Source organism: Drosophila ananassae, chromosome 2R (genome assembly GCF_017639315.1).
Source record: "Drosophila ananassae strain 14024-0371.13 chromosome 2R, ASM1763931v2, whole genome shotgun sequence".
NCBI classification, from domain to species: Eukaryota; Metazoa; Arthropoda; class Insecta; order Diptera; family Drosophilidae; genus Drosophila; species Drosophila ananassae.
The window spans coordinates 14,510,033-14,523,397 of NC_057928.1; the positions used below are offsets into that span (position 1 = coordinate 14,510,033).

At 44.4% G+C, this 13,365-nt stretch overlaps 4 protein-coding genes across 6 annotated transcripts; 2 read left to right on the forward strand and 2 right to left on the reverse strand.

Moving 5' to 3' along the window:
* The first annotated feature begins 44 nt into the window (after window positions 1-44).
* On the forward strand, window positions 45-6,659 carry LOC6506657 (vitamin K-dependent gamma-carboxylase). 2 transcript variants are annotated; one of them, XM_032454834.2, is made up of 4 exons: window positions 45-355; window positions 4,164-4,754; window positions 4,815-5,161; window positions 5,221-6,659. In XM_032454834.2, the coding sequence occupies exons 2-4, from the start codon at window positions 4,168-4,170 to the stop codon at window positions 6,300-6,302; spliced, it is 2,016 nt and encodes a 671-aa protein (XP_032310725.1). In that variant the 5' UTR covers window positions 45-355; window positions 4,164-4,167; the 3' UTR covers window positions 6,303-6,659. The 2 variants fall into 2 exon arrangements, with proteins under 2 accessions (XP_032310725.1, XP_044570548.1); XM_044714613.1 differs by lacking the exon at window positions 45-355 and having other exon boundaries at window positions 4,157-4,754.
* Window positions 1,184-3,089, forward strand: LOC6506656. Its single transcript, XM_001957431.4, has one exon. The coding sequence runs from the start codon at window positions 1,641-1,643 to the stop codon at window positions 2,373-2,375; it is 735 nt and encodes a 244-aa protein (XP_001957467.1). The 5' UTR covers window positions 1,184-1,640; the 3' UTR covers window positions 2,376-3,089.
* Window positions 6,660-6,702: 43 nt separating the features above from the next.
* LOC6493297 (iron-sulfur clusters transporter ABCB7, mitochondrial) lies at window positions 6,703-13,339 on the reverse strand. Of its 2 annotated transcripts, none has more exons than XM_032454832.2 (6): window positions 13,096-13,339; window positions 9,396-9,528; window positions 8,895-9,144; window positions 8,676-8,830; window positions 7,266-8,614; window positions 6,703-7,207 (listed from the first exon to the last, which is right to left on the reverse strand). In XM_032454832.2, exons 1-6 carry the CDS (start codon window positions 13,210-13,212, stop codon window positions 6,947-6,949), a joined length of 2,265 nt encoding a protein of 754 aa, XP_032310723.1. In that variant the 5' UTR covers window positions 13,213-13,339; the 3' UTR covers window positions 6,703-6,946. The 2 variants fall into 2 exon arrangements, with proteins under 2 accessions (XP_032310723.1, XP_001957465.3); XM_001957429.4 differs by having other exon boundaries at window positions 8,895-9,018; window positions 13,096-13,338.
* On the reverse strand, window positions 11,200-12,842 carry LOC6493296 (SET domain-containing protein 4). The gene has a single exon (XM_001957428.4). It carries the CDS (start codon window positions 12,755-12,757, stop codon window positions 11,408-11,410), a length of 1,350 nt encoding a protein of 449 aa, XP_001957464.1. The 5' UTR covers window positions 12,758-12,842; the 3' UTR covers window positions 11,200-11,407.
* Window positions 13,340-13,365: the final 26 nt, after the last annotated feature.

Consider the following 13,365-nt stretch of genomic DNA (forward strand, 5'->3'; position numbering starts at 1 on the left):
GGAATACGGATGCGGAGAAATCTCTGAGCGGTGTATAAATACGGCGCAGCATTTGCGCACAGCTTCAGTTGGTGGACCGTGTTGCTTTGCTCGCGAGTCCCTTTTTCCCAGTTCACTGGCATCGCGAACTGGGAGTTCGACCTCGAGACAGCCAACTGTTGCAAGTTGCAAGTTGCAAATATCAGGCTTCCTGCTCCAATTACTGGCTATAGTGCATAAAAATTCGGGTGTGTAATTAAATAATGCCAAAATAAACTGGTTGTATCGAAGGTCGTCATGAAAAACACATTTTATTCAAGTTTTTCGCATCTACAAACGAAATAGTTTATTGAAGTTGCAAATATATTATTACACAGTAAGTAAAGATACTTAAAAGTTCATTAAAATTCTTAAATTTATTTAATTGTATACAATTACACTTCACTAAACTATTTACATATGTTTTTATCGGTGGAACTTGCTTAGTAAACGGAAAAATGTGTTTGGTTCAAGATAGCAAACCAAAATTTTTATTTAATTTTTGTTAAATAAATACTGTTAAAATTCTGAAAAAAGTAGTTCATTGGATTAAACATTTCCCAAGTATCATTAAGTAGTTTAAATAGTAACTTAAAGTCGAAATTGAATATTTTGTAGTTTGGGTGTTTAATGAGATAAGAACTAAACAACAAATTATTTATAATTTTTCATTTTAAGATATATTGAAAACATAACAATCTTGCTTTTCGAATATTTAAACAATGTTTTATATTCTTATCAATTCCTAATTTATGCTTAATGAATTAAGCACGAAACAATAATTGGAATAGAACTAAGCTTTGAATATCGTAGAAAAGTATTGGAAAATTAGTTTTGAAACACTTTTCGTATAGACTTTAGCAGCACTGTCATTCCAAAACCACCGTGTAGAAAGGTCCTAATGCAGTAAAACAGGGTTGTCGCAGGGCGTCGAAAGTGCAATGTTTTTATTTAAATCTCCCCTCCGGCGCCAGAGCACTTCTGGGATGGGGTGAGCTGACGGTGGCTCGTCATTCAAACTGGTTGCCAGCCGCCGACGACGAGCGACTAAATCATATGGCGAAAATAGTGGTTAAAAACAACCCCTGAAAAACAGCTTTCACATAGGGGTTGTTTGTTGGGCTATTGGGCTGACTGGCTCGATGGGATGACTCGTTGGTTGGTTTTGGTTTCTTCGCTTATGGTTTGGCGTTTTGGGGCACAGTTACTCTGCAAACTTCCAAGCGTACGGTTGTCGAGAAAAGTCGGTCGCGTTTGCGTTTCTCTTTCTCCTCAATTTTCAGCACTCTTCTCGCACACACAGACAGGAAAAAGGAGGCGAAGGGAGAGGCGTGGGAGTGATAGTGGGAGAGACAACCAGCCGACTTTCGCTCGAATTTTCTCGTATTCCTGTGTACATTTGTTATTGTATTACCGTATATATCCCACTGTATACCGTGCGACTGCCACTGCTGCTACTGCTACTGGTGCTGCTGCTGTTTGTGTGTGTGTGTCTGTGTATTTTTTTTCTACGAATTTCACTTCCCCCCCGCCTGAGGAATACATTAAAAGCTGAATATATACGCTGCATAGGTGTATATTTCATACATAAATCGAGAGCCGATTAAAAGGAAAAACCAAAGATGTCCGACAACTGCCCCAAGTGCAAAAAATCAATTGGAGCGAAGGACGCGGCGTCCACGAGCATCGGTTGCAGTGGCGATGACTGCCGCAGGAGGTTCCACCGCACGTGCGTCAACATCGACGACGCCTTGTTCGAAGCCATCCAGAAGAACCCGATGGTCTCGTTCCACTGCGACGAGTGCAAAAATCAATCGCCTCGTGCCCTCGCCACCAAGCTGCAGACCATCGAGGAGAAGGTGAACAAGGTGTGCAACGGGGTCAACCAGATCCAGGGACGGATGTACCAGCAGTACTTCCAGTTCGGCAACCAGCCCCTCCAGGCGCTCGGTGTTGGATCTGGCGGTGTTGCCGGTGGCGGTGGCACCGGTCTCGATGGCAAGAAACACCCCCAGCAGAACAATCTCATCGTCGTCGGCAACAATTGCAACTCGGACCGGCTGCAAGTGGTCTGCGATTATGGGCGGTGGGTGCAGGTGGGCAAATTCGCCACCAATACCAGCGAGGAGGATGTCGTCGATCATCTGGCCGAGGAGCTGAAGATCAACAAGAATCTGGTCAAGTGCACCAAGCTGGTGAAGAATGACGCCAATCTGTCCCAGTTGTCGTACTGCAAGTTCAAGATCTCCATACCGGACTACCGCTTCAATGAGCTCTTCAACGAGGCGATCTGGCCCAGCGGTGTGATGGTCTCACCCTTCACCCCGCGCTCCCAGCTGAATCAGAACCGCCTCTAGAGGGACGGGCCCGGCGGCCGGGAGAACGGTGACCGGGCCAGGGTGAAACAGTAAGGAGGGGGAGCAGCCGGAGAATAAGTGCCCAAAGCGAGAGACGAGCGCCTGCGCGGGAAGAGGAGAGGAGAGCAACTGCATCGAGTAGGGTTGCTATCCGGTTTATTTAAGAACAAAAATGAAGCAAAAAAAAAATAAAATAAAGCAACTAAACTGCCCCCAGCGCATCCAAAAACAACACTCTCACTTTGGGCCCAGTGGAGAACGGCGGTGTCTTGGGAGGGACGGGGATATGGGGGCTAAGTTTCATATGACAGCCCGACATCCCTCCAAGAAACATTGTATGGAAATTTTGGGCACTCGAAAAACATTGTCTAGATCTTTAAAAGCTTACAGAAAACCTAACTAATGGAAAAACTACAAGCATATTTATTGAATTAACTTTGAAAATGCATTTTAAAATGTTTTAGCGTTGCGTAAAAATAACGAAAATGAAATCGATAAACAAAACCAAAAGTATTTTAATGGCAAAACTCACAATTTAAAATAGATGTGAAGCAAAAAATATTAGTCATTTATGCATAACTGTCGTACTTAATGAATTAAAGTAAACTGAAAACAAAAACTAAGCGTATTTAACAAACAAAAAAAAAAACACACAACAAATTAAACACACACACCGAAGAGATTGAAATTGATTATTTAGGCGCGTATTTAAATCGTTTATTATCCATTTTATATTATAAATCAAGATATCAGAAAAATTTCTCTCCAAAAATTGTATTTATTTTTGAATATTAACTCCCACACTCCCAAGTTTCGGCGAGGGTTTTCCAAAAATTTGAACAGATCCCAGATCTTTATAAATCCAATGTATTTTCCTCATGAAAATCGGTAGAAAGTTTTCATATATATATTGCGTGTGTGCGATATCTATCACATTAAGTACTTAACCGTAACCAAGTATCAAAAAAAAAACCAATTATATTCAAGCAGATCGAAGACGACGGCTTATATTGTATTCGTATTCGTATATGTATGTAGTTTGAGGCATTTTCAAAGCTTGTTCCTGTTCCCAAAACCACAAAAGTTTGGACCATTTTTGCGAACCTAACGCAGGCCAGACCATTCAAATTCAAATAATGAACGGAAATGTATATGTATTCGAGCATTCGTCCGGCAGGCGTATTTAAAATATAAAAAAACCAGACTATGGACTATACTGTAGTATATTCACATTACAATTTTACCACAAAAACCAGTTACAATAAATCTTGTTCGAAAGTTTGAGAGTTTAGACAGACGCGCGGGATTTTTTGAAATTCAAATCAATCCATGAAACGAAAGCGGGGCAAATCTGTTGCAATAATAGCTCAATGATCGAGTATAATGGATGTACATTTCGTAATTGATATATATTTTTTTAATGCGATCTCTGTGTCGCTAACACATCAATCCATAAGACAGCAATATTTTCCGTGGACGTCCACACCACGCCACGCCAAGAGATCCGAACAGAACCGTAGATATTTACGCAAGAGTCAGCAAACGAAATGTAAAACACATATATTATATATTTAGTATACAACCAATATGCATGCATGTATTTATGTCAACTTTTTCAATAAATTCTACAAAAAGAAAACTACAACTCAAATATCTAAAAAAATTTATTTGGGAATGTCTTGACAAAATAATGTAGCGCGCTTTTTGGCGCACACTTTGAAGTATCAAGTTCTTGTATTTTCCATAACTTTTAAATGTTAGAGAAATTAAATATAGAACCCTTTTTAGGACCATGGCCAATTCTAAACGAAAACTACCAACGAAAGCCAATATTTCGGACTCTAACACCACTTTGGATAAAGAAACCACCAGCCCAGCTGAAAAAACAAAGACAGATCACATTTCCGATTCTAAAAAGGACTGCACTTTAATAAACAGCTTTTTCAGACATGGTCTTGGCCATGATTTGGAAAACTTTAAGAGTGTGACCAACTTTAGCAGATGGCTGGAGAGACCCGTGGATGGAGCTGCCTTGGGAATCTTTCGGATGCTGTACGGAGCAGCCATGTTGATCGACATTGCGGAGGAGCGTGGCGGCGGCCAGTTGGATGTGAGGTTTGGGGAGCCTCTGCACTGCCACTTTCCGCTAATCAATGGAATGAGGGCCTTGGATTATCCCTTGATGGGCTGTGTCTACCTTTGTATGTGGCTGGGAGCATGGGGCATCATGCTGGGCTACCGATTCCGAGTCAGCTGCCTAGCCTTCCTGGTGCCCTACTGGTACATCTTCCTACTGGACAAGCCGACGTGGAATAATCATAGTTACTTGTTTGGATTGGTGGGTACATTGCTATTATTCACCCAGGCGGAGGCTTACTGGTAGGTGCACTGTAAAAAATATATAAATTGATCTTTAAGTCAGACCATATTCCTTTGCAGCTCTCTGGACAACTGGCTGCATCCTCGGAAGGATCCCTGCATACCCTATTGGAACTACTTCCTCATCAAATTCCAGTTTTTTGTGTTGTACATGTACGCCGGCTTGAAGAAGTTCTCCCTGGAATGGCTCTCCGGCTATGCAATGTCCAATCTCAGTCAGCATTGGGTCTTTGCTCCCTTCCGCCAAATGCTGGATCCTGAGTTAATAGATCTTCTGATTGTCCACTGGTTCACGGCTTTCTTTGACCTGTCCATAGCATTTTTCATGACCCTGGAGAAGACTCGACTCTTGGTCACACCTTTCATGATCAGTTTCCATCTGATGAACTCCAGATTGTTTGTGATAGGTGAGTGTAATCGCTATAATCTATTTTAACCTTTAACCTTACACCTTCCTTCTGAACAGGTATGTTTCCGTGGGTTTGCCTGGCGGAAGTTCCACTCTTTTTCAGCTTCGATTGGCCGCGAAGACTTTGGGCTTCAAAGAGCCAACTGCAATCCTCTGACCCAAAGCAGCCGGGAATCCTGTCCAGGTTAAGCACATGCCTCATTTTAGGCTACTGCGCCTTACAGCTCTTCCTGCCCTATTCCCACTTTATCACCAAAGGATACAACAACTGGACCAATGGGCTGTATGGCTACTCCTGGGACATGATGGTACATTCGTACGATACGCTACAAACCTCCATCCAGGTGGTGGACAATGAGAGCCGCCAGGTACACAACCTTAACCCCTTCGCCTTTACGGAGTACGATCGTTGGACCAAGTACGCGGATATGGCGGTGCAGTATGCCAAGTGCATAGAGGAGAACCTCAAGGTGGCGCAGCACCCGGCGATCGGGAGCAACATTTCCATATACTTTGACATCTGGTGCTCCATGAATGGACGCTTCCAGCAGCGTTCGTTTGATCCGCGGGTGGATCTACTGAAAGCCAAGTGGTCACCCTTTGAGGTAACCTCCTGGTCCCTGCCTTTGCTCACAGAACTGAATCACATGCGACCCAAGCTGCGGACCATTGAAACCGAAGTCCTGGCGTGGAATAACTACTCGGATGTGGTTTTCGTGGCCGATTTTCCCGGCCTGACCTTGACCAACTTCATCTCACCGGATCTGATCAACTGCACCCTCACCATACTTGAAGGCAATGTGCGCTACAGCAACGAACAGGACCCGGAGGTATATTTCCTAACGGCAGGCAAGAGCATCTGTCTGGACAGCAACATCACACATTTGGTGACGACCATTGGTCAGAAGCCGGCGTCGTATCTTTTCACCTACACCAACAAAACGATGCTGGAGCAGGGAATGGAATCAATGGACGAAAAAGCCGGTACAGATACGGAGGAGAGGCCCCTGCTGCCGTTGTGGCATGAGTTCCAGCAGCGGGTAAGCAACTACCAACAGTTCCTGGGCCACATAGGGAACTGTTTGTTGTATCTGATCTACGACGTGCCCATTCCGCTGGCAGTCCGGGAGAGAGATTGAGAAAGAATCTTGACTAATGTGCCAGTTTCGGGGTTTTCGTAACTTGTTTGATTTTCTACCAATATATTAAGGACTAATCCTTTTCTTTTTAGATCCTTATACACTTTTACACCTTAAGATTTTAACCTATTCCAGTTACAAACCTAAGAGCTTCAAATCTAAATTACATATTTCTTGAAAGAATCGAATTTAGGCCGGAACTTATACCAACTATTTACATCGACACACTCGAAAAACCACCTGCATTTAATACCTACATATTTCATAAAGTATATTCTAATGACTACTATTAAATTACATTTTTTAAACATCCATCAAACAAGTAATCTGAAGATGAACCCCGAAACTGGCCACCATAACCGATTGTATGGGTGATAAAACTGATAATAAATGTTCCATATGTTGTACCGCATTCCCTGATATTTTTTGTTTCTTATCGCATATCTACAACTGTATTTACAAACGTCACAAAGATACTTTAAACCTAATCATAGCGAATCTCCGAGTGGGAAGGATTCTACGGTGAATTTCGTATGGTTTGGAGGATGGCCGCAAAAAAGGAGTGAAAAGGACACGGGGATTGAGTCGAGGAAGGGGGTTTCTGAAAAGAACGCACGCTGGGAAACACAAACATATAGCCTTGTCTACGCCGCTACTCGAGTCTTCTGGGACACTCCTTCTTTGCTCTGGGTCGATCTGTCCGGGTCGAATTGCTGTGTTTGTGTTTCCCAAAGGCGGGCATACAATCCATTCTGTTGCAATAATTCCGTATGGGTGCCACGCTCGCCAACGGCTCCGTTCTCCAGAACCAGGATCTCGTCGGCATCCTTGACGGTGGAAAGGCGGTGGGCAATACAAATGCTGGTACGACCAGAGGTGGCGCGGGTCAAGGCTTTGAGAATGTTCTGTAAGAAAAATACGGTTCTATATTCCCTCAAAAGTGTATAAATGTTAGTCACATACATGCTCGGTAATCGAGTCCAAACTACTGGTAGCCTCGTCGAAAATCAGTATGGGGGTGTTCTTCAGGATTGCTCTGGCGATAGCGACACGCTGCTTCTCACCACCAGATAGCTTCAATCCCCGCTCACCCACCTGGGTGGCATACTTCGCCGGCCAGCTCATGATCGACTCATGAAGGTCCGCCATGCGTGCCGCATTTTCCACCTCCTCCTGTGACTTGGTCAGGTTTCCGTAGTGGATATTATGTTCGATGGTATTGTGGAACAGCACAGAATCCTGTGGCACCACAGCAATAGCCTTGCGCAGACTCTCCAACTCCACGCCGCTAATGTCCTGGCCACCGATCAACACTTTTCCGGAGTTGGGTTCAAAGAAACGGTATAGCAATCGCACCATCGATGATTTTCCGGAGCCTGAGCCACCCACAATAGCCACATTCTTTCCAGCCGGAATGGTGAATGACAAATCCCTGAAGATGGGCTTTCCCGGTTCGTACTCGAAGCTGACGTTGCGGAACTCTATCGACGAATTGCTGTTGTCCACGAACAATGGCTGGGCATTGGCCGCCGTCTGGATGCGACTGTCCACGTTCATCAGCGTGAACATGGCCTGCATGTCCAACAGAGCCTGACGCACCTCCCGATACACGCTGCCCAGAAAACCGAGCGGAATCGAGAGCTGGAAGAGCAGTCCGTTTACCATGACCAGATCACCCACCGTCATATTTCCCTGGGCAATCTCTTTGGCTGCCAGAACCATGATAAGACTCAGAGCACTGCTGAAGATTGCATTTTGTCCGAAGTTGAGAAGCGCCAAGCTGGAGCTGGTCTTCAGACTGGCAGCCTCGTATTTTTTCAGCACCTCGTTGTAGCAGCCGGCTTCGTATTTCTCGTTGTTGAAGTATTTCACGGTCTCGTAGTTGATCAACGAGTCCACGGCTTTGTTGCCCGCCTCATTCTCCGCCTGGTTCATGTACACCCGGAACCGAGTACGCCACTGGGTTACGCTCAGGGTGTAGGCGGCATAGATGCCAACACAACCCATACTGACACCGGCGAAGGCCAACCCGCATTTCAATCCCAGGATGCTGGACACGAGAGCCAGTTCGAAAATCGTAGGCACAATATTGAAAACCATGGCGGAGAGCACAAAGTTAATGCCCCTTGAACCCCGGTCGATTGTCTTGGACAGAGCTCCAGTCTGTTTATTGAGGTGAAAGGCCAGATCCAGGTTGTGCAGATGCAGGAACACATTGCTGGCGATCTTCCGGATAGAGTGGTGGGCTACCTTGGCAAACACAGCGTTGCGGAGTTCATTGAAGCCCGCCGCACTAGCTCGAGCAATGCCATCTGTGGGAAAAAACAAAAATATTAGTTTAAGGTTCAATTTCTTAGCTTGTTTAGAACGTACACCCTAACAGCAAGGCAGTGGCTGCAGAAAGAACTGCATCCGGGGCAGTGTCCATGTTCAGGGTGGTCATCGTGTCCACGGCACCCTTAAACATGAAGGGAACGCACACTGTTAACAGCTTGGAGCCAGCCAAGAGACCCAAGGAAATTCCCACACTATTTATAAAAAAAGAAACGAGGTTAGTATTAATAAAATAATAATAAGAGTTAAAGGACCTACCGCTTGCGCACCATTGGATCCTCCTTGGGCCAGATGTAGGCCATCATAGCGCGCAGCATGTCCTTGGATGTGACCTCCGGTGCGTCCAGCTTGCCCAGTCCAGAACCTCCATCGCTGCCGCCCCCTATATGAACGTGACATTGTCGAGATTGTTGTAGTTGTTGCTGGTGTGGTTTTTGTTGTGGGCGTTGTAGCGCTGTTGTTGTTGTTGTATTTGTTGTTGTTGCCGCCGATGCTGCTGGGACTGCACCTGCATTGAATTCACTTGGATGCAGCAAAATTCAGACAGGCGCTCAACACAACAAGCGCACAAACAAACAAAGAAACAATCAAACAAACGGGCAGTTACGATCGAACTCATCCCACAAAACAAAACCAATTTCGGGTTAGTCATTTGAATTAAAAAAGCGTGAGTAGCGTACTTGTAAAATTATAAAACAGACTATACTACTTCCCTTCCGATCCGGACAGGGGTGCGGTGTTAGTGGCGCCACTACTTACCTTTCGCCTTCTTGCCGAAGACTCCGCCCAGCAACTTACTACCCGGGGTGGGCGTGAATGGGGTGATCTTCTTCCGCGTGGCATTTGCATCGTTGCTATTCTGCTCTTCCAACTTAGCCACAGAAGAGAAAAGCTGAAAAATGTGCAAATTAATAGAGACTCGATCCACAAATCCTTATCTAAAAGGTACATATATAATCTGTTAGGTGGGTCATATGGGCCACTCCATGCATCTTTCCCACTTTTGAAGGGCATCCCCCAGGAAATTTCAAATAAAATCGAAAAAAAATTTGTGTTGCAGGTTTTGATGCAGATTGAAGGAGAATTGATCTACAAATCGATTATGACACCCCGCTTGAAAATCGGATGACTATTGGCGAAGATATAGCCTTCTAGGTGGGTCATATGAGCCCCTCATGCAACTTTCTCATTTTTGAAGGGGATGCCCCAGGAAATTTCAAATAGAATCGAAAAAAAATTTGTGTTGCAGGTTTTGATGCAGATTGAAGGAGAATTGATCTACAAATCGATTAAGGCAACCCGCTTGGGAATCGGATAACTATTGGCGAAGATATAGGCTTCTAGGTGGGTCATATGGGCCACTCATGCATCTTTCCCACTTTTGAAGGGGATCCCCCAGAAAATTTAAAAAAAATTTATGTTGCAGGTTTTGATGCAGATTGAAGGAGAATTGATCTACAAATCGATTAAGACACCCCGCTTGGGAATCGGATAACTATTAGCGAAGATATAGGCTTCTAGGTGGGTCATATGGGTCACTCATGCATCCTTCCCACTTTTGAAGGGGATCCCCCAGAAAATTTCAAAAAAAAATCTAAAAAAAATTTGTGTTGCAGGTTTTGATGCAGATTGAAGGAGAATTGATCCACAAATCGATTAAGACACCCCGCTTGGGAATCGGATAACTATTGGCGAAGATATAGGCTTCTAGGTGGGTCATATGGGCCACTCATGCATCTTTCCCACTTTTGAAGGGGATGCCCCAGGAAATTTCAAATAGAATCGAAAAAAAATTTGTGTCGCAGGTTTTGATGCAGATTGAAGGAGAATTGATCTACAAATCGATTAAGATACTCCGCTTGAGAATCGGATGAATATTGGTGAAGATATAGGCTTCTAGGTGGGTCATATGGGCCACTCATGCATCTTTCCCACTTTTGAAGGGCATCCCCCAGGAAATTTCAAAAAATATCGAAAAAAAATTTGTGTTGCAGGTTTTGATGCAGATTGAAGGAGAATTGATCTACAAATCGATTAAGACACCCCGCTTGGGAACTATTGGCGAAGATATAGGCTTCTAGGTGGGTCATATGGGCCACTCATGCATCTTTCCCACTTTTGAAGGGGATGCCCCAGGAAATTTCAAATAAAATCGAAAAAAAATTTGTGTTGCAGGTTTTGATGCAGATTGAAGGAGAATTGATCTACAAATCGATTAAGACACCCCGCTTGGGAATCGGATAACTATTGGCGAAGATATAGGCTTCTAGGTGGGTCATATGGGCCACTCATGCATCTTTCCCACTTTTGAAGGGGATTCCCCAGAAAATTTAAAAAAAATTTATGTTGCAGGTTTTGATGCAGATTGAAGGAGAATTGATCTACAAATCGATTAAGACACCCCGCTTGGGAATCGGATAACTATTGGCGAAGATATAGGCTTCTAGTTGGGCCATATGGGCCACTCATGCATCTTTCACACTTTTGAAGAGTATCCCCCAATCCACAAAAAGTCCCAACCTTTTTCCCCAAATAACACAAAATGTATGATATGCTGGAAAAATTCGTTAAGGTTTATGGCAGCTGTTGTTAATAGTCGCCTGTATATTTAGGAGTATAAAAACTTATGTGGTACAAAAAATAAGTAAACCTTAGAGGTTTATGATTTCCAAGATTTAGGTTTGTTTTTTAAGTGGTATGAAAAAAAATCTTTATCTACTCTTATTCATTAGATGACTATTTCCTAAAAAAAGGGTAAAGTATAAAAAAAATTATTCTTCATCAATTATAGAGTTCGTCGCCTGAAAGGCCTTTAGATAGCGTATGCACTCCAGCAGATAAGATCGTGCCACCGAGCCGCTCTCCGTGAGCCGAGGAAGCTTATCCAGTTCTGCCACAAAAACCCCATACTCCACGATCTTGTGGGCCACCAAATAGTTAAGCTCTGGCTGCACATCCTGGAACTGTTCGACATCTCCAAAGGCTATCTGATTGAGTATGTTGGGGAAGTAGGATTGTTGCTTAAAGATGAGATGCAGTACCACCCGTAGGTTGTGGGAGCAGCCGTCTTCGAGATGGACAAACATTTGATCGCACAAGTTGTGCTCCCTGATGAATTTGAAGATGTTCCGGTGGTAGGTCTCTGCGGATAACTGCTTATTTTGCTTGATGAGGTGTTCAATGTCCAGAATAGAGAACTCAAAATAGTCGTTAGCATTGTTTTCCAGCCAGAAACCATACTCCGTCAGTAGTTTAAAGTTTGGCAACGCCCCATAGCTAATGAACAACTGATCATGTAGCTTGGTTTGAGGAGTAGGTAGATCCTTTAACGTGACGACATAATTCTGTCCATGAATCTCGGCCGTCGTTTGTACTGAATCGGAGTGGTTAAATAAGTCAAGGAAGGGTGCCAGTGCTAGATTCGTGTCCCCACTGATGAGTCCTTGAAAGTGATTACTTGGCTTTTTCAAGAAACGTGAACTTAGATAGACACTTCGCGTGTTAACTGCAAAGTAGGCCAATCGATACTCCGCCAAGGTCCAAATGTCCTGACAGTAGCTCTGCCCACAGCAATGACACTTAAGAAAACCAACAAGGCCCTTAATTATTTCGTAGTATCCCTTGATTACCCTGTTTTGGGCCACAGTTCGCTCCAGCAAACATTCCGGGAGGCACTGCAGTTCGGGAATGCAGCAAAAATATGGAGTCGTATAGCTTCTGGGCAGGGTATCCAAGTAAGCTGTGTAATTCGAGCTTTGTGAGCATTCGTTGAGATGATTTTGGTGCATTAAGTAACAAGCTACTAAGGCTTGGAAGGATATTCTAGCATCGGTGTCGAAGAGGTCCTTGTTGAAAAGATCCTTAAAGTCTCCATCTGACTCCAGGGTAGCTATGCTTATGAAGCAATTAACAGGTAGTCGAATCAGCTCATCTTCTGCAGAGAAGGTATCCGTTTTTGAGCAGAGTCCTCGGCCAGTTTGAGGGTAGATCTTGACGGATAAGTGGGTATCATTCTGCCAGCCCTGTGAGTGAAGCTGGACATAGAGATCCCTCACGGAGCTGCGGTCTTCGGTTGGCTGTCGGTTGGGCCTTTGGCGGCGCTTTCGCTGGGTGCGGCCCATTTCGATGAGAGTTCCCTGACTTCGAGGACGAGGACTGCGTGCGTGTGTGTTGTTTTGGCAGCCTTTATAGTTTTGCTTTTGCTTACTGCAACGAAAGAAGCAAGTGCGAGGTACAAATTAATTCAAATTCGAGTTTTGAAAAAGGGCCAAAACAACACACACGCATACTGTTGCCTGACCACTTTCTGCTCTCTCCGCTAATTGATGGGATATTCCCAGAACTTAATTAAACTGCCAATTCATTGTACATTAGCGCACATTACGAAATCGTAATCTCTGGTCTAGATAGACTCTAGCAGAGCATGTGGCCTTGAAAAGGCGGCTGAATGCGTACTCACCACTCGTGCCTGCACGTGGCTTCCTTTATAGGCGGCTAGCTTGTAGCATCGCGTACGGCAGTACTGGGCGGGTAGATGGACGCTGCACTGCTTGGTCAGGTGAAGAAGTCCGGCCATTACTCGAGCGCTCCAGGTAAAAACAAAATAAATTCCCTCTTCTTTTGCACCGTCCCTTCTTTTTTGCGACGACACAGCGCTCGGCCAGTGTTGAGTAACGATGGTTGGCAGCGTCAGCTGATCAGCTGATTTCTCAGGACCCATCTGTGAATG